Consider the following 26,683-nt stretch of genomic DNA (forward strand, 5'->3'; position numbering starts at 1 on the left):
AATGATACATTTGCTTAGATTTTCGTATTAGAAAAATGTATATTTAAATCTTTATTATTTGATACTTGCAAGAAGAATTTTTTACAGATCTTTTCTTTATTATTATTATTATTCATTTTAGCCAAAATATTATTATAATTCAATTTGATTATCTTGCAGTATTGAAGTTAGTATAATTTAGTATTTAAAATATGTGGTTTAGTAGGCTTTTTTTTAGATATGTGTCATTGTAGCTCCTGTGTTAACTGCAGTAAGTTAATTACTTTATAAATATTTAATTTTTGAGATATGTTTGCAGTATGTTGAATATCAGTAGTTTTTGTTTCCTGTTTCTTTCAATTAATATGTTAAAACATGCTAGTATTAACTTTCCTTTTCTGTTTATTTCTGGTGTCTTTTAGAAATACTTATGTATTTAATACTTAACGTATCATTTTGTTGCATTTTAATCATGCAAATGTTAATTCTATTTACTTTTATCCAACTGTTTCCTCTTTCCTATTTCATATATATAAAAAAATTAATATAGGCATGTGAAAATCATTTTTTTTGGGGGGGGGGCTTGTGAATTTCTCTAAATTTTTTTAATTTTTAAATTAAAAATAAATTATGTAAATGTTTTTATGAATTTTTTATAATCATTACATATTAGATGCAGATGAATGATTTCCTCTGTACTTAAATGTACTGATTAATAAATGTTTCATATCATATTTAATTCTCTCTTGCTGAAGCTAATTTCACAGTTTTTTTTTTTTTTTTTTTTCATGGTTTTCATATAAATTTCTCATAAAAATGTTGATGTCATAGATGTTGAGTAAATATAAATTAATTTCTCATAGAAAGTTTTTTTATCAGGAGATTTTCCTCAGACTGAATTTTTGGACATAATTAATTAAGGAGCCAGGTGTACTTTCTGATTATGCTTGGATAACCAGAAAGTAATTAGGGATTTTTGTGAATAGATATTCTCCAAGTAATTAGTGATTTTTGTGAATTAATGGAGAATATTTGGCTATCTTAGCAACTGACAAGTGCTGTTCTATTCATAATTAATAACAAAACAAAGTATTATATAAGAAACTTAAAATTTTATCATGAAAAAATATCTAAATTGCTGATATTTACATTTTAAAAGCCGTAGATACTATTTTGTAATGGTAGTCAAATATAATGCATTGTACTCAAACATGTCTCTAATATGCATGTATCTCTATTATGTGTGTGTAGTATGATCTGTTGCATGTGTACTCGAAAATATGTCTGTTATATTTCACTTCTCTCTGGGGTTAAATGAGACTGTGGATATCAGAAAGTATTCAGCCAGAATTTTTTTTTGGCGGGGTAGACCTTGCAGTCATTGGGTCAGATTTTTTTTTTAGATTAATTGCTTTTTTATTATTATTATTTATAGGGGTACATAGTCTTTTCATTGGCTCGGACATTATAACTGAAGGGGCAAAAAATTTGTCTGTGGCAGTTGGTCATCTAGCCAACAATACAAATATGAAACTCTTTTTGGATAATCCAGGAAAATACAATTTGTCAGTTGTAAATATGACAAATCAGTTTAGCACCAATTACTCAATTAAAATTACTACAAGTGGATGTTACTTTTTTGATGAGGAAGCTGAAAAGTGGAGTACAAATGGATGTAAAGTAAGCTTCAAAATATTTCTTATTATCTGCTTTGGAGTAAATGCTTTTCATTTTACTCTGCATGAGGAGGAAGTATTTTCAATAAAATAATATAAATGTATGAATTTCTGTGCATGATGTTTGTAGTTCAGTTTTCAGGAAGTTTGCTGGTTATATTGCAAAATGCATTTAAATTTTTAATTCGATATAAAATTATTTAAATTCTGAAGAAATGCTATTTTGGAATACAAATTCTTCATAAATTTATGAAAAAAATAAAGATAAAAATTCTTCAAAAATTTATATTCTTTGTATGTTTTGTTATACATTGTTAAAGTTTTATTTATGTTTAATAATTATTTTGGGTTTTCATTATTCTGGATAAATTTTGAATGCAGTTTTTATGCCATGTCTTTTTTATAATTTTTATTATGTTGTAAAGATTATTATGTTATTTATGAAATATTGTATTAGATATGTATTATTATGTTGTTATATGAAACAGTATAAGAATATTTTCTCATAAAAGTTCTTAAAATATCTATTGGAAACTTGAGCCAACATTTTTATCAGTTTGGTGCCATTTTTCATTATAATAAAAAAATTCTGAACATTTCTCAAATAACTAACTGCTTTTTACATTTGTGTCTTAGAACAACTTTTCTGTTATCTCAGTCTGTTGAAATAATGTCTTATTATGAACTTTTCTGATGGGTTATCCTTTCAATTTGCCACTCACATTCAAGGCCCTTTCATTTTGCTATTCTGTTTAACCAGATACTTCTTCAGTTTAATCACTCTCTTCAGATGATACCCTTTCATTTTTCCATTTCTTTTTTTAATCAGATATCATCTCGTTTTGTCATGCAAGCAGAGACTCTTTCATTTTACCTCTAAATTCAAGTTAATGTGGTTTTGTGCAGTTCAGAGATAAATGGGACACATAGAAAAAGAAATTCATGCATTAAAATCAAGATGATAGCATCAAATGCTTTCAAATGAAATGCTTGCAAGCTCTGCATAATGAATCTACTTTTGAAACTTTTACTATTGCAGAAGTTTCAGCTGATTTCCTGAATAAATAATCTCTAGTTAAAAATAAATAAATTAAAATAAAGAAGAGAATGACATTTATTTAAATTATGCATCCAGCATTTTCATGCAAAGCATTCTATACATTACCATAAATCCTTAATTTTAATTTCAGAACATTCATTGTGTACCAAAAAAACTAAATCAAAAGCACTCAAATAATTGAAAATTGTTGAAGTTTTGTAGTTGCACTGAAATTATGAGCAAGCTTCAGCAACTAAATTGCCATCATTATAATATCATTGTGGGAGCAGCACTTGAGTATGTTTGTTGAAAGCCATACATCAGCTGAAAAACAAAGCATCTCATATTTTTATTTAACAAAGTGGTTGTTCTTATCAAAAAAAAAAAAAAAAAAAAAAAAAAAAACATACAAATTCACAGCAAAAAATCACTACAAAGTAAAATACAAAAAATACAAATATATATATTTTTGTTGCATATATAGCGGTTAAATGATTATGTGAATACTAAATGTTTGCTATATAATTAATTACATCTAACATTGCTTTCATGCAATTAATACAGAAAATAATTATTTTGAGTCTGTTTAAATACTTAAGTTAAATCATATGCTGGTGATTAGATTCATAGTTTTGGAAACATTTATTTTCTGTCCATTTAGAAAATGCTTTCAGTTTAGTGCCATTTATAAAATTTGGAAGCTTATTATTTTGTGTATGTAATATGAATTTCAGATTTGGGAATTTTTAATTGTTGTTTTAGCTGAATCTTCAGAATTAAAAATCATTATCAGACCTTAAGTTTTTTCAAGGCAGAAAAGCAATTTGGTAGTTTGTTCTGTAGTTTTTATCTTGTACATCACTAAAAGATTTATATTTGCATTTTTTATGCTAAGCAAATATTTTATTGGATTTAAGATTTAGGTTAATATATTTTCTATTGCAATAAAATTTTAGCTAAATTATCTTCAATTCACAAAAATATTAACTTTATTTGCATGAAACAATGCACAAACAGATACTCTATTTAAATTGAAGACTTTGTTTGGAGTAAAAAGGAACTATTTAGACTAGCAGAGAAGCTTGCTTATCTTATATTGATTTTATCTGAAATTGTTTTAATTTAATAAAAGACGTGAAGATATGAAGTACTGAAGTATTAGCTGTATAATCTTTCAAAATCAAAATTTAGCATATTCATATTCATTAATTTTGTTACTTTGTCTATATAAATTTATATAAAATATTCATATTTATTTTTTAAAAATTATATTCTTTAGATTTGTTCAAATATCAAATTCCTATATTTTTCAAAATGTTGTTTATTGAAGAGAGTAACAAATGTATGTCTGTGGTAAAACAATAATAAAAATTTAAATTTATATAGGTTATACAAAGCACTTCTAATGCCACATGCTGTGAATGCAATCATCTCACATCTTTTGGAAGTGGATTTTTTGTGACTCCCAATGAAATTGATTTCAGCTATGTATTTTCACATGCTAAAATTGAGCAAAATATTGCAATATATGCTACAGTTATCACCCTTTTCTCTGTATTTATTCTACTCCTCATATATGCAAGGTGGAAGGATAGGAAAGACCTGATGAAGGTATTACAAATTAATTTTTTCAGTAATTTAATTGTTTTAGTTTTCTAAATTATGTGAATGTTCTCTTCACCTGTTTCTTTTATTTTGCTGTAGACTATTTATTCCATTGTAAAACAAATTAATTTTTATTAGGGATGAACTATTCAAATCATCACATAGCACAAATCTTAAAAAGACTCCGAAATTCAAAACTCTGCTTTTATCTTATTTTTTCTTTTACTTTTTTAAAAATACAACAGTTAAAAACTTGATAACTAAACATTCATCAGCAAATGATGAACCTATTATCCATTTAGCCATCTCCTTACCTAGGATGTAAGCCAGGGTACATCACATTGGGTGACTGATTTTATACCTGCAAGAAATGGAGATAGACAGTTACATACATCCATGCTTTCTTTGGTATTCAAATGTTTGCTCAATGTTATTGCAGACATCTCCTTTTACCAACATACCAGACAAGCCAGCAGATTCAAAAACTTTAATCTTCATCATTTAAATCTTTTGAATCATGGTAGAAATGCAGTTGTTGCCATATCAGTTGACTACTGCCTAATTATCTGTATCAACTCATGCTGATCCTGACATCCTCACTTTAAATATTATATAGAAATTTAGCATTCCATATATAATGTTATCTGTATTAACTCTTGGAATAATTTTTTCTACTCCATGCTTATTTTGATTTAACCTTTCAGTCATCACATTTAATTTTCTCCTATCACATAGCACACCTTTTAATTAGATATAGTATGCCACAGACGCACCATGTTGACTGAAATATTAAAAAGATTTTAGAAAAATGTAAAAAAATTTAGCTATTACTTAAATACTTTTTATCATTGTTAATATTATTATGTTATGAAAACAAATTTGAAGATTCAAGAATTTTAATGACGTTACTTTTTTTATCAGCACTTTCTCAATGAATGTAGATGTGTTTTTAGAATTTATTCTTAAATTTATTTTTTATTGAACACTAATTTCAAATTTTGCTTAAACTAGAAATAGTTGACATTAAGTAAAAGATTTTTTCTTCTTTTTCTTGTTTTTATAAGGAGGACATGCAGAGAAAAACTCACTTAAAAATTATCATAACTTTTATTTGGTTGTTAATAATATAAATGCAGCAAAAGGCTCAAGAATATTTCTATTGCTTGGTCCCAAAAACATGTTGAATAAAATAAATAAAAATATACGCAAACAGCAAACTCAGCTTTGTGAATTCAGCAAAAATATTCGTTTATTAATTTTTAAAAAGATTCTCAAAATATGGTAATTTTCTTTTTAAATTATTCTAAATTATTTTCTATGATTTCTTATAGGAAATACTAAATTTCTTCTTCACTAGCAAATAGTAATTTACTGAAATATTGGGCTAGATTGTTAAAATGATTTCATAATTAAACTTTAGAGAACATTATAGTATAAAAGAACTAGCAAATGGTATGTTGCAGTATAATCAAGATATTAAAATTTAATTTAAGAGTTTTAAAATGCAATGTTATATTTATTTATCTTTTTATAGCTAGGAGCAACACCATTACCTGATAATGAACCTGGTGATAAATATATTTATGAAATGCTAGTGTTTACTGGTCATCAGAGAAATGCAGGAACTAAATCAAAGGTGAGCTTTAAAATCTTAAATTTAACAGAACATATAACTGTATTCTTTGTTTTAAATATAGAGCATGACTTTCTATTATTGATTTTATATTCAGGACTTATTTATTATAGTTTTCTTCATTTCTTTTACCTCTTAGGTATTTTTTATTTTGTCTGGTGAAGAAGATGAAACCGAAGTTCGACATCTTGCTGATGATAAGCGTCCTATACTTCAAAAGGGATCAATAGATGTTTTCGTGATGTCTGCTCCAAGGTACTTGTTTTGTTATTCTTAAATTTTAGCATTAAAATTACCACATAAGTTATTAATTTATTAAATAAAATTAATATCAGATTTTGTATATGTTTTTGAAAATATGTGAAATATTGCTGATAATTACTTTATTGGACTGCTGGCCATATAAATTAAACTAAATCATACCAGCTGATAAAATTCTGTTACTAATGTTATTTAATATTGATAGCATCCCTGCTGAATTTTATTTTTGAACTTTTGTGAGCTTGTCAAAATTATGAAAAATGTGCAGCTAATTTAAAATGCTTATTATTAGCATTTCAAAGTAAGCTACTTGAAGAAAGAAGTAGAAGCTAATTAAATAAAATTTTATTATTTTATTCTTTATCTTTTAAAAAACAATTGTTAATCTAAATCTAATCTTCACATCAGTAAGTTTTTTTGCAATAGCTAGTAGAAATTTTATTGAATATTACACAAGTATTTAATTCTACATAAAAAACTATTGCATTTTTAAAATTTATTTTTATTTTTAATGCTTGAAACAAATTTAGGTAATGATATGTTAATATATAAGCGTTGAACCCTTGCATTCAGCTGGATTGGCATAGAGCTCTTGCAAGATCAATGGTAAGTTAGCCAAAAGATTTTGATACATGACAGCGCAGGTTCATGAAAATACAAATAATGATAATATTGTGACGTGAATGCTGCAGACCATAGCTATGGAGATGATGTAGGTGAGAGCATAATGGCAAATAGAATAAAAATCAATGAGTGAAAAACGTGAAAAACATGAAGTATAAAATGTGAAGTAACAAAAATGTGGAGAATGCAAGTAAGCAAATAAAACGAGAATTAATGATGAGCAGTAAGTACAACACAAGATACAATGTAATTTAGATATGTGCAGTATTAAATATGTGCAATATGTACAATGAAAGATACAATGCAAAAAAAAAAAAAAAAATGCAGTGTACTAGAGTAAAACTGAGGGACAATAAAAATGCTTAAATAAAAGAGAAAAGCAATATGTACAAAACATGATATAATGTAAGAAAGAATAAGTACTGAAGATTTTGGGTTAAATAAGTTTGTGGGTATTAGAACCTTTTGCATGATTCAATGGAACATGAAGTACTGTGCAAACACTAAAAAATATACTTTGGAAAATTTTCATGTAAAACAAAACATTGCATGAAGAATGATATACTAAGTCATGATATAAAAAGATGCTGAGTACAGACAAAGCTCATAATTGAATAGACAGTGTGTTCTGACAAAGTAATAAAAATTATTGATTAAATAATAGAAAGTATTTATTAAATAATAAGTAAGAAATAATAAAAAATATTGATTAAATAATAAATAATAAAAATTATTGATTAAATAATAGAAATAGATGCAGTTACAATTTCCTGAATAAATAATATGAACACATTAGAAGGACAAGTGAACTAATACTGTACAGAACTTGATATGAAATTAATACAGTGATGCAAAAGAATACAGAAATGTGATGCGGAATCAGGTAGCTGTGATGTAATATGAGTAAAATGAGATCAGAAAAGAGCAGTGTTCTGAAATAAGCATTGGATGAGGCACGAACACCTGATCCTCTGATATGATAACTGCTGTTGATGATGATGAAAGCATATGGAAGGTCCTGATCTGTGCAGGGTGCTTAAGGTGGAGGGAAAATAGAATTATCCATGCTTGAGATGAGTGGCATAAAGATGCAGGTTATATTTATCTTCAAGAATTTCATAGCGAAAAATGCCTTTGTAATCCACTTTCTCATGAATAATGGCTTTAGTGCAGAAATATTTATTTTGTCTCAGGATGAATATTTTCAATGTTTAGAACTTTATGAATGTCTTTGTTTCAGATGATATAGGGGGTGTTGGTAATCATTTTAAGGATCTTGTTTTGTAGAGTTTGAATATTTATCAAGTTATTATTGCTAATGATGTTCCAAGTAGGAAAAACGTAAGGGAAGATTGAATGGATGATTGCTTTATAGCAGGCTTTCTTAAACCTTTTTAAGTCGTGACTCCTTTTTATCACTGAAAATTTCTCGTGACCCCCAGGATCCCACAAGATTTACAAAATATTGTGGGAACCCATAAGTATTGTGCAAATCCAACAAATACGTGAGTGAAACTGTCATTATTTTCACTTGTACTGTAATATACTATTGCAGTTTTAGGTCATTAACTTTAAATTCTAATTTTAAGACATATAACAATGTGAAAGTTTTAAACAAGTAACAGACGAAATGACAGCGTCACTTGCAAAGAAAGGAAAATGAACATTTATATTATAATAAGAATGCATTGAAATGTTTTTGGTTTTTCCTTTGTCTGTATTGTCTTTGTCTATTTTTAGATACATTGTGTAAAAATATTTGGTAAGTGTAAAATTATTATAATAAGTTAAGGAAATATCAAAACTGCTAAAATTTTTGGTGATCTCCTGCTGCAGGTGCTGCGATCCCCAGTTTAAGAAACCCTGCTTTATAGACATGGGGCTTTTCTTTTAGAGATAGGGCAGAGTTTCTATCATCATAGGCAGAAACATCATAGTTGTAGCTGAGAATTTCACTTGCATGACTATTCCAAGTCAGTGCATTATTTAAGGGGATGTCAAGGTACTTAGCTTGATTAACTTTGAGAATGTTGATGTTGAAAGGTTACTTGGTATTTTTTTGCAATGGCATTTGGTGATGAGAAGCTGATACTTGTCAGGACTGATGCATGCTTTCCAGTTCACACGCCTTTCTTTTAAACTTCCGGAATATTTTTTATGTTTCTTGATTGTATGACTGGTGTTTAGAGACTTAACTGCAGTTGTGGTTTCATCTGTGTAACAAGCAAAAGACTTTTATTTCTTGGATCAGGTTTTGGAAAATGAGATGCATAAAAAGGGTACAAGATTGGCCTAAGGACTGAGCTTTGGAGCACTTTGGCTTCTATATTCTGAATAATAGCCATTGCTAACTGATGATCTTCAAACTTATTGACTTAGGTAAACTGTGTCACATTGTTAGGCACCTGGGTGGTTGCCCCATCCTGTATAGAACTGCATCAGCAAGAGAATATAATGTAGAAGTATGGCTAACATGATGTTGTGGAAGGGAGGGAAAAGGCAAAAGTCACTTCTCAAGCCATGAAGTCATCCAGATGAAGATATACCTCTAATGTGAACTTTGGTAGATCAAATATAGCATTTCATATGAAGAGTACATGAAATACGATAAGCAATTAAGGAATGATGTAGCGATTAGGAGAGAGAAAAACATGAGGGAGCATGGTGGATGTCTAACAACTTGTAAGATGTCAAGACCTAGGCTAGAGAACAAAATTTGTTGAAGGAGTAAAAAGTAGTCAGGCAGGCATGGCTATCAGTCATGCGGAGTTAAAGGAGTTCTTGAGAGGCTGGAAAGAGGAGGCATTGATAGTGGGGCAGAGCTTTTAAAGGAATCCTACATTTTTTGAATAAATTAGCTGAAAGAGCAACAACAACAAAAACAAATTAAGTATGTAGTTAGTGTAGATACCAATGTGTAATAGACTTATTAGAGAATTTTTTAGCTATTCTGGCTCTGAATGCACCGATGAGTTCAACATTTAGTTTGTCATGAATAGCAGTGTTTTTAATAAGCCACTTGCTTTTAGGAATTTGTCTTAATCTAACATTCTGAAGAGTCTGCGATTTTTTAAATTGAGTGTCACTTAAAAAGAATCCCAGATAGGAAAGGCATAGGTAAGGATGGGTCACAGCATGACCTTATATAGAATTAGCTTATTATCAAGAGATAGAATGGAGTTTCAGGAAATTAAGGTAGAAGTGAAATTTTAGCTGACCAAAACTTGTTAACAGTATATATAATATGGAGGATCCATGAGTGAAGATAACTGCTTCATACTTTTCTACATTAATTTTTATTTTCTATTTAATGACCCAGGACTCCAATGTATGCATATATTCTTGTAGTGGTTGTGTGACTGAACTCAGAAATGCATTTTGGGCCAGGATTGCAATATCATCTGCATACATGGCTGATTCAAGCTTATTGTTTCTCCTGAATAATGCTGTGTTAACATTTGAAAAGTGACTCCTACATTCAGTAGGAATAGGGCATTGCTGCCGAGGAGCTCTTGAGTAAGAACTGCTTAGTTCAACTCCAATCATAGTGAAATTGTGCTTGTGTTTTAAAATTTTAAATATTTAGATATTTTTTAAATTGGTTAACTACTATTTCAAAATTAAGTACACATTTTGTATTATACTTTATTGTTCAAAATATTTATATTTTTAACATAAACGTTTTGAGTTTTATTTATCCATAATGAATAGTAATGGCTTCAAAGAACATAAAAAATCTGCTGATAATACTTCAACTTGGTTTTATTATTTATATGGTGGAGAAGTATGCTGGCAAGATGCAAGACCTGTTTAAGGATTATTCAAACTTTTGGAAAAGTATAAACAGACAGGAAAAGTATGTACACATTTAAAAACACAACATAACATTAATTTATTGAAAAGAAAAGAATCTGAGACAAATTCTAGTTCACCAAAAAATATTACTAGATCAAAGACATCATACTTTTTAACAGAAATACTGTTAAGCATTAGATTGTCATACAGAGTGTTTTGTATTTCTATTAAATTGAGAAAGTCATTAATTGCTAGAGGTTCCCGAAATATACCAGAATCTGTTAATACTATCAGAATAACTGCTATAAACTATAGTAACAGTGTTCGCATTTCCCTGAAAAAAGAATTAACTGAATTAAAATTAAACAGTACAAAATTCAGCCTCATATTTGATGAATGGACAAGTGTATGAAATAAATTCTACTTGAGCATAAATATTCATTCAAAAAAGAAAATTTGGAATATGGGACTCGCATATGTTTTAGAAAATATTCCAGCTGCAAAATGTGTAGAAATAATTGACTGCAAATTGGAGAAACATGGATTATCTCTGAAAGAATAAGGTATTGTCCGTATAACTACTGATGAAACAACGCTGATGAAAAAAGTTGTGAAGTTTATAGATGCAAATCAGGAAAAAAGATAGAAGAGAGTGACAACGAGGAAAATAATAATATAGTTGTTGAGCCTTATCTGGATGTGAAGAAGATAATAGTAATGAGGATGAAATGTTAACTTACCAAGGATTGCTTCATATAATTAAGAAAATTAAAAAAGTTTTAAAAATATTTAAATGTTCTTCTCCAAAAAATGCCATTTTACAAAAATCTGTACTTAATGAAATGAAAAAATAACTTATGCTAATTTTAGATTCTAAAACACGGAACAATTTGCTCTTAATGACTTTTGAAATTAAAATATCTGTTTCAGAAAGCATTAAATGACAAATTAATTTTGCCAATAGTGAATTTGATTTAATATCTAAAACTGTATCACTTCTGTTTCCAATAAAGCTGGCTGGCAAGGCATTATGTTTGAAGAATTCCAGCTTATTAATAGCTAATGCAACAATAAATTTTATGTTGCAATCTCTTAAAAATCAGGGCACACCATTGAAAATTCACATAGAGGAAAGGCATAGTGAACTAGAAACTATTTTAAGGTATTTGCATAATTATAACAGCTTTAAAAAAACAAATGAAAAGGAAGAAAAGAGCCAACGAGGTCAGATTTAATTAACTTTGTCATAAATTTCTACAAAAGCATTTATGAAAAGTAAACACAAACCTGTCCAGAGCAATTTATTGAAGATGATGATGTTATCATCAAAAAAGAATTGTCTCTCAAAAAAAAAAATACAGTTGCCTAAATAAAATAATTGCCACAAACAGTTGTACAAAAGTAATTCAAAAAATAGATTTATCCAAAACTTTCGGACAATAGCTTGTTAGGAGGCAAATATTTAGGAGGAGTGCATTACTCGTCATTAACAGTACCACCAACCAATGTGGATGCAGAGAAAGCATTTTCAAGTGCAAGTAATGTTTGCACAAAAATGCATTCCAGGCTTAATTCAACAGATACATTATGTTTTTTACACTCACATTAAAAAAAATGCATTTCATAAATTAGTTTTTTTTCCTATTAATATATACTATATGATAGACTGCGCATTGAGATTTTTATGTGATATTAACTCTTCTTAATGATAATATTATATGTTTAGTTCATTTATTGTATTGTAATACTGTAATGATTTATTTTTGCATTATATTATTTATTTTTATTGTTATTAATTATTATTTTCCTGCTCTTATTAATAATATTTGATTATAACATTTGTTTCTTTGTTTTATATTTGTACATAACAAAACTATTTATATTTTTATAGTTTAATGCCTTTTTTCTACAAAACTAAAGGAATATGCAAAGAAGCAACTGCATTTTTGTATTTTTCTGTAAACATTCTTTATGCCGGTATTCCAACACACCATTTAAAAAATTCTGAATTCTGGTTATCCATTTTTGGTCTGGTACTGCAATTGCTATTCTTAGTGGTAGAATGTTTAATACAGAATTCATACTACTGTTTGGGGAGAGAAACCAGATTGGAAGACGTTCTCTTGAGAATGACCTTTTTCAGACTCTTTCTCGGAGAAGGCAAAACTCGTAGGCTGTAGCCACCATGTGTGGTGCTTCAATTTCCAGGTTTTGGGTCCCACCAGCTGCCAAGTGGTAAAGTCGCTAAACACTGGTAGTTCAGTCCGAGATTCAAATCCATGAACGGACTGACTGCATAGGCATTTTCATTGTTTTCCTCATGTGTAATGTGTATATGAGCCAGTTTCTCTTAGAAACTCCTCCAAGAAGACATCCCTCCACTTAGGCAGGTAGCCCTCGAGGCTTTGCCATAATCACATAAACCAAACCAGGTTTGGGGATCATGCAAAAGGCTTTCTATATAATTAATTTTATGGGTGACTGTGGCTTCTGCAAGAAAGTTGTTACACTGAGGCTGCAGATGATGGTGCCTATGTCATGCATGTTTAGGTGTTTTTTTTTTTTTTTTAATTGAATATGTGTGTACACACAAAATGTCCACCATAGCTTTGTCCACCATAGCCAGGAGACGTGAAAAATGAGCAATGCCCTTGCTGGGACTCGAATTTGGACCTCTCGAATGTGCGCTGAGTATACTACCGTTATACCACAAAGGCATGCAGAAAGGAGGGAGAAAATACCTTCTAACATAAGGTGCCTTTCAGTCCTATATAAACATTAAATATGTCCTGGAATGGAGAGCATCTTGTAATAAGAAGTATATATGCCCAGTTAAAGCTGAGTCTACATGAAGATACTGATCAGATGTAACAATATTTTTACAACATAAAGTATAATCTCAAGATCTAGAGAGACTTTTGTGATATAAATGAGCTCTGAGTAGGCATCACTATTCAGTAGATGGAAAGAAGAGGCTACAGTAGCTAAAAGGTGATCTCCTTGAATGCAGATGCTCAAGAGACCTTCTCAGGATTTCCCATTAGCTGTATCCTTATACATAATTGCTTGCTTTCTACAAATATTTTGTTTCATGAGCAATGAAGGTAGGAGCTCAAGAGATATGCTTTCTTTACAAGTTTATCTTCATTTTTAGTTCCAGGGAAACTACAATGGCTAAGGATCCAGTGAAGATAACAGAATATCAGTGATTTCTTTACAATTATGTTCAGTGGCTGAAAGATGTAAATTGTAACTTGTTTGAACCCCACCTGAGAATGCATCAAGAGGGCACATTGTTGTTCTGATCTTTCAGAGATTTCTTGAAATAGAAATTTTTTTTATAAACTATAGTATTATTTTAATGATATAAAAATAAAGTCTTTTCAATTATATAAAATAAAGTTATTTTAAAGAAAGCAAAAGAAAATGATATTCATACTATAAGCCATGTCTGTGAAATATTGCATGCCATAATTTCTAGCTTAAAAGAGATACATTTTTGCCTTACACTAGGTCTCTTGGTCAACTAAATTACTTGAGAATCTGGCATGATAATTCTGGATCTGGGAGATGGTCATCTTGGTACTGTCAATACATAGTTTTTAGAGATGTCCAAACAGGCTTAAAATATGAATTTCTTATAAATAAGTGGTTTGCAGTTGAACATGATGATGGCATGGTAAGGGAAATTTCAACTCTTTTCATTACTGTACCTTTCTATATTTATTTTCTTTATTGAATATGTTAAAATACATTTCATTTATCAACACTGATGTTTTACCTGCCATTTTCCCTCTACTCGTTGATTTTATGATTCTAGAGTATTTTACTGTTTTGTCCAATGCATTAAAACATCCCTTGAAAAAATTCTTTATCTGCATAGCTTATTAATTTGATGTGAAAAATAGTTTAATGTTGTGTTTTCAGTATCTTGATTTTTTTTCATTTCTTTTTCATTTGCTGTATATTTCTTGAGAATTCTTTAGAAATTTATCCAAATTCAGTTTGATTTTATCACACTATTAAAATTATCAAATAGCTGTTTCATACTACATACTGCTCACTAATGTTCTTTTTATTCATTTTTTAAATAAAAAGGTTATAGTATGTTTAAAGGAAGAAGATCAAACAAAGTTCTATTTGAGTTATTAAATATTATGCAGATTAAAAAAAGATGAAAGCTGGCTATTAAGCAATATTCATAATTTTTTTATATTTATTTGGCTTTAAATCATATGTAAAACCATTTGTATTGCTTATATGCATAAATTTAATTACTAAATTTGCCTATTTCTTTTAAATTAGTTTTAAATTAGTAAGTAAGTTTAATGAGATCTACATTTGTGTTGCCCTCTAAAATTTATACCTTTTTAGTTGTTAGCATACACACATACACATGTATTTGTTCTCAATTCAAAATTTTTATACCTGTTCTGTAAATTACTTCATTTGTGATAAAATTGTTTGATTGAAACAGATGTTGGTTGGGGATATTTTTTGGGTTTTTTTATAATTATTTTGCTTTACATGTTCTATATAACGACAGCTTGGTGGTGAAGTGGCTAGTGCATAGCGCAGCTTCACCATAGGTCCATGGTTCAATCCCCAGGCTGGGCAAGGTTGACTCAGCCTTTCATCCCTTGAATGGGTTAATAGAATGAGTACCAAGTTCACTTGGGGATTAAACACCAGTGATCCTGCTACAAGCTGACCACTTGCCTAGGGCATATGCTGATGCACTCCGAGGCCGAAGGTCAGGAAAGCAGATTTCGGGGCACAGCAGTATGTGGCCCACTAGAGCTGTTGCACCACTGAGTTTAGGGAATTTAGTTTTTTCTATACAACACTTTCCTTAAAAGTTAAATAAATTGAAATATTTCTTTGTGTTTATTTAAAAAATTTTAGTTCATTTCTTTTTTATATCCTGTTTAATTTGTTTGGATTTGTTCAAAACATGTTCTCCCCCTTTAGGGGTTGAACTGGTGAATGCACAAACTGATTTGATTACATTTTACTTGAATTATGTTGTTTTGTTAATTTATATATTTGTGCAACTGTCAGTTTAGACACAGGCATTTTCTTTTACTTCTCTCATTATATCAGTCCTCTAATGATGATGTACTGGGAGGTGTAAATTCCATTTGCCTTTATTATGCTTCTGAATTTTTTATAAAATTTTTATTGTGGTAATACTTCTCTAATATTTGTTTATTTTCTAAAACACTAATTTATCTTGAGATTTTGGAACAGATTTTATTTAATATATTTTCAATAATTTTGCATTTTCTAAATATTTTGATTATTCCAATGTGAATATGAGTTGAATTAATTTTGTTTATGCTTTGTTTTTAATATATATGTATTTGTGTGCAACATTAATGACTATCATGATTTACTGCGAAAAATTAAAAAAATTTCAGTTATTAAAATTCATAAATTTCATATTTACTTCATATTTAGCAGGCAATTTTTTGTTTTATAGATTGATCGTTTAATTCCTGTTGCTGGTAAAGAACAAATTACTGAGTTTTCACATTTATTTTCTACAAATTCTCGCCGTAAGCTTGCTGATAATCACTTATGGTTCTCCATCTTTATGCGTCCACCTCGTAGCCGATTCACCAGGGTTCAAAGAGTTTGCTGTTGTATGGCTGTGCTTTGTCTGTCCATGTTATCAAATGCCATGTATTACCAAAGAACAACTGCTAAGCCTTCATCTGGTGGATTTAAATTTGGGCCTCTTTCTTTGAGTCCTGAACAGGTGATCATTAGAATTCTTTTCTTAAGATTTTTCTTGCATTCAGTAAAACCTTTAAAAATTTCAAAGTATCATATTGCATGGAGTAAATATTTTAATTTATGACTTCTTGTAATGTTGTTTCCTCATTTGGTTATTGTGTATCTGAAAACTGTTTCTGCTTTGTAAAATATCTAAAACAACTGTTTTTAATTTAGAAGTCAAACAATAAAAATCAGTGTTATATTTGCAAATTTTCACGGGACTAGTTTCGATGATTTGGTAAAACCATGGACACTAATCCTGTGAAAATTTGCACTGATTTTTGTTGTTTGACTTTTAAATTAATATTTGTTCGGAATGTTATTTTACCTTAACTCTTTTTATTCAAGGATAAGATTTATAAAATCTGTAATATTATCCATAAATAACCCTTGATTAATTAGTTTTTTAATAATTTAGTAGTTTATAATTAATAAATCTTCTTTTTCGCTAACAGATAGAATTTATGAAAGGTATAATATTAAGCATAGTGATTTCTGCCCACAATTTATGAAAGGTATAATATTAAACATAGTGATTTCCGCCCCTTTTTCTTTAAAGAGAATATAAATTAATATAGTCATAAATTTAAAACTAAGAGTGAAGCATAATAAAAAAAATGGAGAACTTAATGTACAAAATATTTCATTATAAGCATGTGCAAAGGAAAGTCTGCATATAAACTTTTATTCTGCAATAAAAAGTCTCATTCTGTACACTAAGCATATTTGTAGTAAACAGACCATATTAAAATTACATTGTTAAACGTAGTTAAAATTATCAAATAAAATAATTTTAACTCTTCCTGTTAGAAAAAGAAAAATTATCAGTTTGAGCTTTGCAGTGAAATAGGATAAAAAAAAAAGTTTTCAGTTACATGCTACAAAGTTGTACAGCTTTATTCTAATCACTGTGAATCAACATCCAGAAATTCAGTAATGTACAATAGTAAACAGTTATAATATATCAAGTTTAAATCAACTAGACAATGCATTGCTTTGACACTGACATAATTAAGATGAAGTTCTGTTATACATGATATATACTGTGAACTTTTAAAATTTGCGATATTGTCTTAGGTGTTCATCTGTGTGCCTTGCTCATCATTTCCATGCTTAGGCATAAAATTATATAAGCGTATTGAAAATAAAGCCTCAAAAGTTACTGTAATACCTGAATGTCTAGACCTGATGAACTGAAGGTATTATTAGCCACATGTGTTATAAATATAGATCTTGCAAAATCATGAGTTATACAAATTATCTTCCATCTTCTGATTATCTGCTGCTTGTTTGATCCATGTTACTGTATTATAATACTTTATGGTGAGTGCAAATTGTTATGCCAGAGATGATTACAATTTTAATGACAATAGTGATAAACAGAGTTTTTCTGCTAACTGTTAAAACCTTCTGCAATACATTATGGTCCTTAAAAAATTTACAGCACAGCATTATGTCTTTAATTTGTATGGCTTAGATTTTTGGGTATCTGAGTGACTGGGTGTAGGCTCTGTCTTGGGATGTGCATTCCAAACCTGAGTACTAAAGTAATGAATGAGACATGAGGATTAATATTTTATTCAGCATTGTATGCATGACAAATTTTGATAAATAATAATGTTTTTCAATATAGATGCCCACCAGCGGCCGAGCGGTAAAGTCGCTGAACACTGGTAGTTCGGTCCGAGGTTCGAATCCCGCGAACGGGCTGGCTGCATGGGCATTTTCGTGGTTTTCCCCATGTGTAACGTGTATACGAGCCAGTTTCCCTTAGAAAGTCCTCCACGAAAGGCATCCCTCCCCTTAGGCAGATAGCCCTCGTGTGCTTTGCCATAATTAAATACACACACACACATTTTCAATATAGACAAATATGTTTCCTGAAAACTTTGCTTTATGTCTGCGCAAAGCATTTTGTAATCAATTTATGTTGTATAACTGTTAATTATTGTACATACTGCACTTCTGAATGCCAGTTTTGTGCAGTTAGATGATACCTTTTTTGATTTTTACCTTTTTTTTCTTCTTATTTTTTAGTTAAATTTGATAACTTCTTAAATATTTTGCTAGAGTTGATTGGGCATGTCTAGTTTAGTAGAGATGAGCTTAACATGTGTGTAAATGAGTTCATATAAAAGTGTCCTTTGAATGGTTTATTACAACTGACTGTAAAATTTTTTGAGTGCTTTGTTAGAGTTTAAATCATTTTAAAGCAAAATTCACTATCATCATATTTTAAGTTTTTGAAATATACTTGAGACTATGCAAAGATCTCTGCCTCCACCTACAATTTTACTTCAGTATTTCTGGGGTGGATATTTAACTCAATCACATCTTCAAATTTTATTTGGAACTAAACTATATTTGAGTTAAACAGTATTTTGATGTATTTGTAATAAGCATAAAAGAATCTAAGCAGATGATCATATCATGATACAATATTGTCTTCTGCCTATTTAGTAACACCTTCTCAAAACTGTCATTTATTTTTGTCTGTTTTACTTTTTACAGGGTCCTATTCTTAAATATAGGCTTTTACATGTTGAGCTGCATTAAAAGAATTTTATGCGATTCTTAACCTTAGAAACAATTCATCTTCCAACTTACTAAGGAATTCCAAAAATCACATTTGAATGCAATGCATATCATATGAAAGTGAATAACTGACTAGAATAACATACTCAAAGAAAAAAAAAAATTAATGGGTTTGTAATCTTGAAAAATTGTAAATTTAATGCAAAGTCCACACATTTTTGAGCAATTTCAGCTAAGTTAAAGCTTTTATGTGAAAATTTTACCTTTTCATAAATTTTACCTTTTCATAATTTTGGAGAGGTAAGCAACTTGTAACTTGCTCATGGAATTTACTGATCCACCAGCTGTTAGAACTACTAAGCACAAGAGGTTCAATCTGGTATAGAATCTCAGAGAACGGGCTGGCTGCATGATTGGTTTTCATATTTTTGCTCCATGTTTAATGTGGATGCGAGTCAGTTTCCCTTAAAAAGTCTTCTACAAAGGCATCCCTCCTTATAGGCAGGTAGTCAACAAGCTGCTTAGGTTTAATCAATTAACCTAACCTCATAGAATTATGCACTTATAACTGGCTTTTATGTGATTTTACTTTAACTCAGGGTATCAAAAATGAAAGGTTAAAATATAAAAATTATTTAAAAAAAAACTGTTGGTAAATTCCCATGCCACAATTGTATTGTTTAATGATTTTTCTTTCGGAATTTGTGTAGAAAAGATGCATCCATAAATTCTTTTGCTCTCAGTGCTAAAATTTTTGGAATTTATAAAGGGAATTTATTTTATTCATTATTTTTTTAATGTCAGTATTTTGGTACTATACAATCTTGTCTTAAATTCTTTGTCTGAATGTATTTAGTTTCATTTTATGCACTGCATAATGTATAATCAAAATTTTGTTTTTGTAAAATGCAGTTGAGTACTTTTTTGGGTATGCATATGAGTTTTTTTATTTATTGTAATTATATACTGATACACACATATATGTGCATATTATATATGTTTTTTTATTTTCATGGTTACGTAATATTACTTTTATTATTCTTTTGTTTACTTCCTTTTTATGAATTGCTGATCTTTATGCTTACTTAAGCAAACTTAAATCTATACTATTAACTGTTTTGTTTTACTGCAGCTTTATGTGGGTTAAAAAGCCATTATATTTCATAATTTTGTTTTTATGTTTAATTTTTATTTATTTATTTATTTATTTATCGATATAAAACTTTTGTTGTAATTCCAGATTGCTGTAGGACTTATAACCAATTTTATAATTTTCCCTCCCACTTTTGTCATGATATTTTTTTTCCGAAAATCTCGACCTCGAAAGTTACGACCATCTAGTATTGAAGAAGCACTGAAAAAACAAAGTAAGTGATATATTGTAAATTTTCAGGTAATGTAATTCTTTTCTGATAACTCACAATACACCATACTTACATGCATATTTCTTCCGCTCATGTACTTTTCATCCTAGTTTGTTTTTCAGCATATGATTTAGAGACTTCTAATTTATTGTGGCAGTGTTAAATGTATGTACAAAGAGGAAAATATTTTGTGTAAGTAAAAAGAATATTATTGAAACTGATAAGTTCTTTGAAATACATAATAATGTTAGTGTCTCTTTAGGGGTGCTTTTTAATGTGCTATGCTTATAATTTAAGCCATCTTATTGAAAACAGTATACACTACGTATTTTTTGCCACTGAGTTTTCAAGCAGAGAAATTGCTAAAAAAAAGTAGGGAGAATATGCAAGTAAATGTGGCATTTGGGGTTGAAACCACTTTTTACACAAGGAGCTATATTAGTTAAATACAGAATTTATATACTGATTTTTTAAAAAAAAGTTATAAGAAATATTTGTTAAAAAATACTGGTTTGTTTTCTTGCAATACATAAGATGATCTATTTGAAAGCAAAATTATTACTTGAATGATGTTAAATGCTTAATGTTAGTTTAGAATACGTTCTCAAAATATGAAGTAATTTTATGTTAATATTTTTAATTTATATTTCATATGATATACATGCAGTATAAAAGCACAAATACTGCAAATCCTTAGTGTGACATTTTCTTCAAAAATATTCTCTTAAATTTATCTTTTGAAATTTAAAAGAGAAAAGGGGGAAAAAAAAAAAAAAAAAAAAAAAAAAAAAAGAGATCTTTTCCGTTTTCATCTGAAAGGCTAAAAGCTATGAAAAAAAATAGCCTATATATTAACAGTCAAAATTTTGTTAACATGCTGTAATTGTCAGTAGAATAATAATTAATAATGTCAGAAAAACATCAATAGTAATAAATTATGCAAATATGTTCCATTGTGTGATAACTGTGAAATAATGCTGAACAGTGTTTCAAAATGTCTCATACAAATCCTTTTGAATATAGTGTGTCAACATATGCTCCAAGCTTTACCTCAGTTTTGTGCATTTTTATAATTTGGGCTAACATGATTCAAATTTTCATTATTAAAAAAATTAAGTTATAAATTTGAAGTATGTCAATTATTCTTATAAAGAGTTATTAAACATTCTATAAGAATTCCATCTAAATCCATTGTTTTTTATTCCTATTTTCATGATTATTTTGATCACTCATCATACTCGATCTGTACAAATATAGATTCATATATATATATATATATATATATATATATCTGTCATGTAAAGATTTTAACTGTATTGTTGGTATACTTGTTGCTTTTTGATTACTACTTATAAACAGCAGTAACAAAAACAAAACAATAACAAACAAACAACAACAACAACAACCAAAAAAAAAAAAAAATTCTCTAATCTTTTTTTTTTTTTTTTTTTCCAGTATTTGAGAGATACTAAATCAGTTTTTTTTAACAAACTTTTGTGTATGTTGCATTTGAGGACACAGTACAATTCTTTTGAACATAGAAATTCAGAAGAATACTTCAACAATTCGACATTCAAGAAATCACATAAAATAACTAGGGATTATAGAAGTATAAATTCATATTTCTTTTAATTTTTTTTGTTTAATTAAATAACTACAATTTTTTTATCTATGCAAATAACAGTATGCACTTTTTGTATTTTAATTGTTTGTGAGAAATCCCTTAAAAAGGCAGCAAAAAAATTTATTAGTGAAAAACATCTGGGAACTATGAACTTTTCTAGAAGTGTTTGAAAAATTCAAATTGAAAACTAGATTTATGTATCTCTGTTTAGTTTTAAGGACAATTTTTTTTATCTAGATGAAAGAAGAATGAGCACTTAATCATAAATGTTTTAGCAACTGTATGTAAATGATTTATAAAACTGTTGTGTAAAAATTTCACTTAGTTATAGATAGCACTGAGAAGGAAAATAGCAGGCTTGAAAGTTTTTTAATTTGTTCAATGAAAAGAAAAATAGTAGTATATATTAATTTTTTCTTCTATAATAATATTTAAAAAAAATAATTCTGTGAAACTTCTACGAATTTTAATACTTGATGCATGCAATAAAGCTGTACTTGTTAATAAAAATTTTCCATTATCTCGATGTCCTTTCCGAGGGTACTCCCTTGATATGAGGAAAGGGCAACACATGAATGAGTGAGCTGTCTTGCTAATGCAGCTAATCAAGAGCCTCCTGAGCTCGCAACTTGTATTTTCCATATTTTGGGAGTGTACATTTTGGGGGAGATTAGCTGCCTTCAAAAGGGCTAGAACCACTGTTCATGTGGTGGTCCATTCAAGAACAGCAGGGACTTGTAAAAGCAATGGTCATCCTCTGTGGTTTTGGTCTCTTTGAGAGGCTTCTGGGGAGAGATGTTACTCATGTTATGGGCTTTTAGTGTAGCTTGAGACTGTATCTCTTTCCTAGTATACATTATCTTGATATATAATAATAATAATATCTTAATAGATTTAAACTTTAAAAACAAGTTTAGAGAATGTTAGCAAAAACACTTCTAATAGGAGAGGTCATTCTTTTATTTAGTTCAAAGATCATTTGTTATTAATATATTTTTCTGATGAAAAGTTCAACCCATAAATTTTGCTGATTTATTTTGTTTTTAATCATATCAATAATTTTTTGTTTGAAAATATATAATTTTTTTCACTGTTTCTTTTTTTTTATATGCAAGTTATTGGAAGAATAATGAGATTGTTTTTATATAAGTTGGAAGGCCTCGGACTCACTTTTTGTGAGTATGGCTATCCCTTGAATTATTTTAAGGCTAAAACTTTCCAAGAGAGAATGAGTACCACCTTGGCAGACATGTTCTATCAGGAAGAAGGTATACCTGAAGGACGTATCCTTTGAGTAACTCTATTTAGCCATAAAATAGACTGTAAAAAAAGTCTTTGGAAAAAAGCCACTGTCTGAAAGGAACTTCCTTCTTCTTTTTCATACATTTTGTATTTTGATGATGTTAAGGAGTGGTCATGAAGTATGTTGAGAGACAACCACAAATTGCAATTAACAGAATCATTAATTGGTCAATTCAACATGATTTCAGTTTCTCAAATCTAGTATGCACTTTTGCAAAAATCATAATCTCCACCATGAGCCTGAGCTATATCTTCATGATTCATTAATTCCTGCTGCATCTGAAATAAAATTTTTAGAATTTTTTGTTTGATCAAAAAGTAACATTCATTGCACGTGTGCTTAAGAAGAAATGTTTGAAAACATTGAATCTTTTCAATGTATTTTCAGACACCTTCTGGGACACAGATCATGGCACTATGATGTGCATTTACAGGGCTTTAGTGTCCTTTAAACTGGATTATGGCTCCGTGGTTTATGGCTGTACACAGCTTTCTGTGATATTAAAGCTAGCTCCTGTTCATCACCAGGCTCTCCGGAGATGTTCCGGAGTGTATAGGACGAAGAGTCTGCATGGTGACTGTTTTGAACACTTGCTCCATAATTGGAGCAAGTGTTCAAATGCATGAGCAGTTGTCTCTTTTCCATTTTTTTCAGTATAGTGCCAAAATCAGAACATTCTAGTAAGACCACTTTGCATGATGATACCTTTGAATGTTTGAAGTACAGACATGTTGTGTGCTTTCTTTCCTTTTTAGAGCCTGGTCACTGATTGAAGAATATCTCTTATCTGAGGTGAATGCTCTGACAGTAAAGCATTTTAAAATTACACCTCGGGAAAGTGCATAAATCCACCTGCTGGACATTTTCTGTCATTTGAATAAAAGCAATATGAGTGACATCATTTATAAACAGCTCCTTGAACTCAGGCATAAATATAGCCTTGACATTTCCATTTATACTGATGGTTCAAAAGCAACCAATTGTGTTGGAACATCACAGTTCAAAAGCAACGATTCATCCTGGAACATCTTTTATTCTGGTACACGATAAAGAGGGAAGATGATTGCATGATTCTTGCTCAGTGCTCACTTTGGAGTTAACTGCTGTGTATTATGTCCTTTCACACAAAGCTTTGCTGGAAATAGTTCATTATTTATTGTGACTCTAAAGGTATTTTCTGATGCCTGAAATTTGGCAATTGTTGAAATCCTAAGACATAATATTGGTTTCTTTACTGCTGGATTCCCAGACATGTAGGTATTAGGAAAAATGTACTGGCAGACATCACAGCAAATTCTGTTGTGGAATTCTCCAGTGGGCTTGTTCCTCTTAGAGATACCAACATGATCATCAAGAGCAAAATCATAAATATGATAGCAACTATGGAATGTTTAGTATCATTTAAAAGCCAAGACTAAATGTGATTGTTCAAACTGTAATTCTGTTTTCATAATCCACCAGTTTTTAATAGAATGTCCTAATTTCAACAAGATTTGACTGAAATATTTTAGTCACTGTGATTTGCCTCTTGACTGAATAATAGATATATTCCAAGTTATTTTTACACCAAAGAGAGATTGTCATTTATTATTTAGTTTTTTATTTGATTTTAATGTAATGGCTTGGTATTTTAATACTACATATTTTAATGTACTTCATTACTGTGTGATTTTACCTGTTTTTAAATAATTATGTGTATTTGATGTACCTCTACATCTCAACATTCACTGTTGCATTATTTTATTTGATGTTATGTATCTGCTTTTGTTTGATCTTATATACTATCTTCTGAAATGCATTTAACTTGTGTTTGGCACATCATAACCTTTCAGTTTATGCACCAGAGAATCACTACTTCTGCTAATATGGAAGACAGAAGGTAGAACATAATTACATATTTTTAAAGTATTCTTCCACAAACTGAATATACCAGTTTTCTCTCTTTACTAATTTCTGGGTGGCATTCAGAGTTTTTTCCCAGCGTGGTGTTCTCATTACAGCATTATTTAGTTCATCAGTGAAATAAAATCATCACCCAAGAAGTTATTTTTATTTCTTGAGGCAACAAATGGAAGTCATGCAGCATAGTCATATGCTATAAGGATATGGGTGTGACACTTCCATTGTATTTTGTGGGTTCATTACATATTAACATGTACATTATGTGAGAAGTTTCATAAATCATACATACATAGTACAAGAAAGCACTTTATTTACATGCAAATAAATAAATAAGTATGATTCACCTAAAGCTAATAATATAATATTTCTTCTGGTTTGCAGCATAACATACACAAACTTTCTTCATGGTATCTCTCATTTTTGTAATGTCTATTTTGACTCAGCCTGCATGGCAGAGAGGAGAATGCACATGCAGGTTAGGCTAAAGTTTGAAATCTAAAAATTCTGAACTTGCTACTTGAACAGGTTCAGGATCCAGTTGACATATTCTACATTGCATTAGCAATTATCTCAGTATATAATTGCTTATGTAAGTAATGCTCTGCTTAGCAATTGTCTCAGTAATAGAGCTGCCTTGATAGTATTGGTATTTATCTCTGTAGTCAACATTTAAGGCCTACTGGAAATATGTTAGAGTATCTCATATTCATAAATATACTGTGCCATGTTAAAGTAATTGAATTAAGCAAAGCATTTTTCATGTAAGCTATTTAATTTTCCAAGCATTTTTAAAGATACTTTTCAGTTGTATGCACAAACTTTTGTAGCCTTACCGGATTACGAAAATTTATTTATCTATATACATTAAGAATGAATATGCAGCACTATAATTACATATGTTCAAATGATTGAAACTGAAGGTATTTGAATAGAAGCAGTTCCTTTTCCTAAATTATTTTATTTTGACATTAGTTCATCTGTCTCATTACTTTTTGAAGGCTCTTCACTTATATAAATCAGTAGTGGAATTTTGTAATTTTTGTTTAAAACAAAAAGAAGTTATAAACATTAAAAATTTCCTTCTATTTTAAATAGGGCGTGACTGGAAAAGAAAGAATCCTGAAAAACTTCCTGAGGTTGCTTTAAACATGAATGGTAAAGATGATGCTGAAGCTCAGATATTCCATCGGAAAAGAAAGTTTTCTTTGCCTTGGTGGTGTGTTTACTTTGGTTGGTTAATGGTTATCATCTCTATTGGAGCATCACTCTTTTTTATATGGGCATATGGCATAGAATTTGGAGATGAAAAAACATCAAAATGGCTTACATCATTAATCATTGCATTCTTTTCGTCAGTCCTTATTACACAACCTCTCAAGGTTGTTTCATTTGTATATTTTTACCAAATATTTAAAATTATTTTAGAGTTAAGTAAGCATATGTGCAGGATTTATTTGATGAAATATTAGGCAATATCTTCTCTGTCAGGTATAATTAAATTAGTTTCTTTAAGTTGGCCTTTTCACTACTTACAAAGGTGTGTAGCTGAAAGAAAATAAATT

The 26,683-nt window shown here is 29.4% G+C and overlaps 1 protein-coding gene across 1 annotated transcript in view; it reads left to right on the forward strand.

Moving 5' to 3' along the window:
- The window catches only part of LOC118197714 (uncharacterized), a 232,343-nt gene that overhangs the window by 181,011 nt on the left and 24,649 nt on the right, over positions 1-26,683 (forward strand). The window contains exons 33-40 of the mRNA XM_085825691.1: positions 1,415-1,659; positions 4,081-4,305; positions 5,834-5,935; positions 6,072-6,187; positions 14,126-14,291; positions 16,095-16,373; positions 20,169-20,295; positions 26,217-26,500. Of these exons, the coding sequence (XP_085681817.1) occupies positions 1,415-1,659; positions 4,081-4,305; positions 5,834-5,935; positions 6,072-6,187; positions 14,126-14,291; positions 16,095-16,373; positions 20,169-20,295; positions 26,217-26,500 (1,544 nt within the window). The remainder of the gene's footprint in view (positions 1-1,414; positions 1,660-4,080; positions 4,306-5,833; positions 5,936-6,071; positions 6,188-14,125; positions 14,292-16,094; positions 16,374-20,168; positions 20,296-26,216; positions 26,501-26,683) is intronic.

Source organism: Stegodyphus dumicola, chromosome 10, assembly GCF_044657685.1.
Source record: "Stegodyphus dumicola isolate Sdum_Otavi_A_Nest chromosome 10, ASM4465768v1".
NCBI lineage: Eukaryota > Metazoa > Arthropoda > Arachnida > Araneae > Eresidae > Stegodyphus > Stegodyphus dumicola.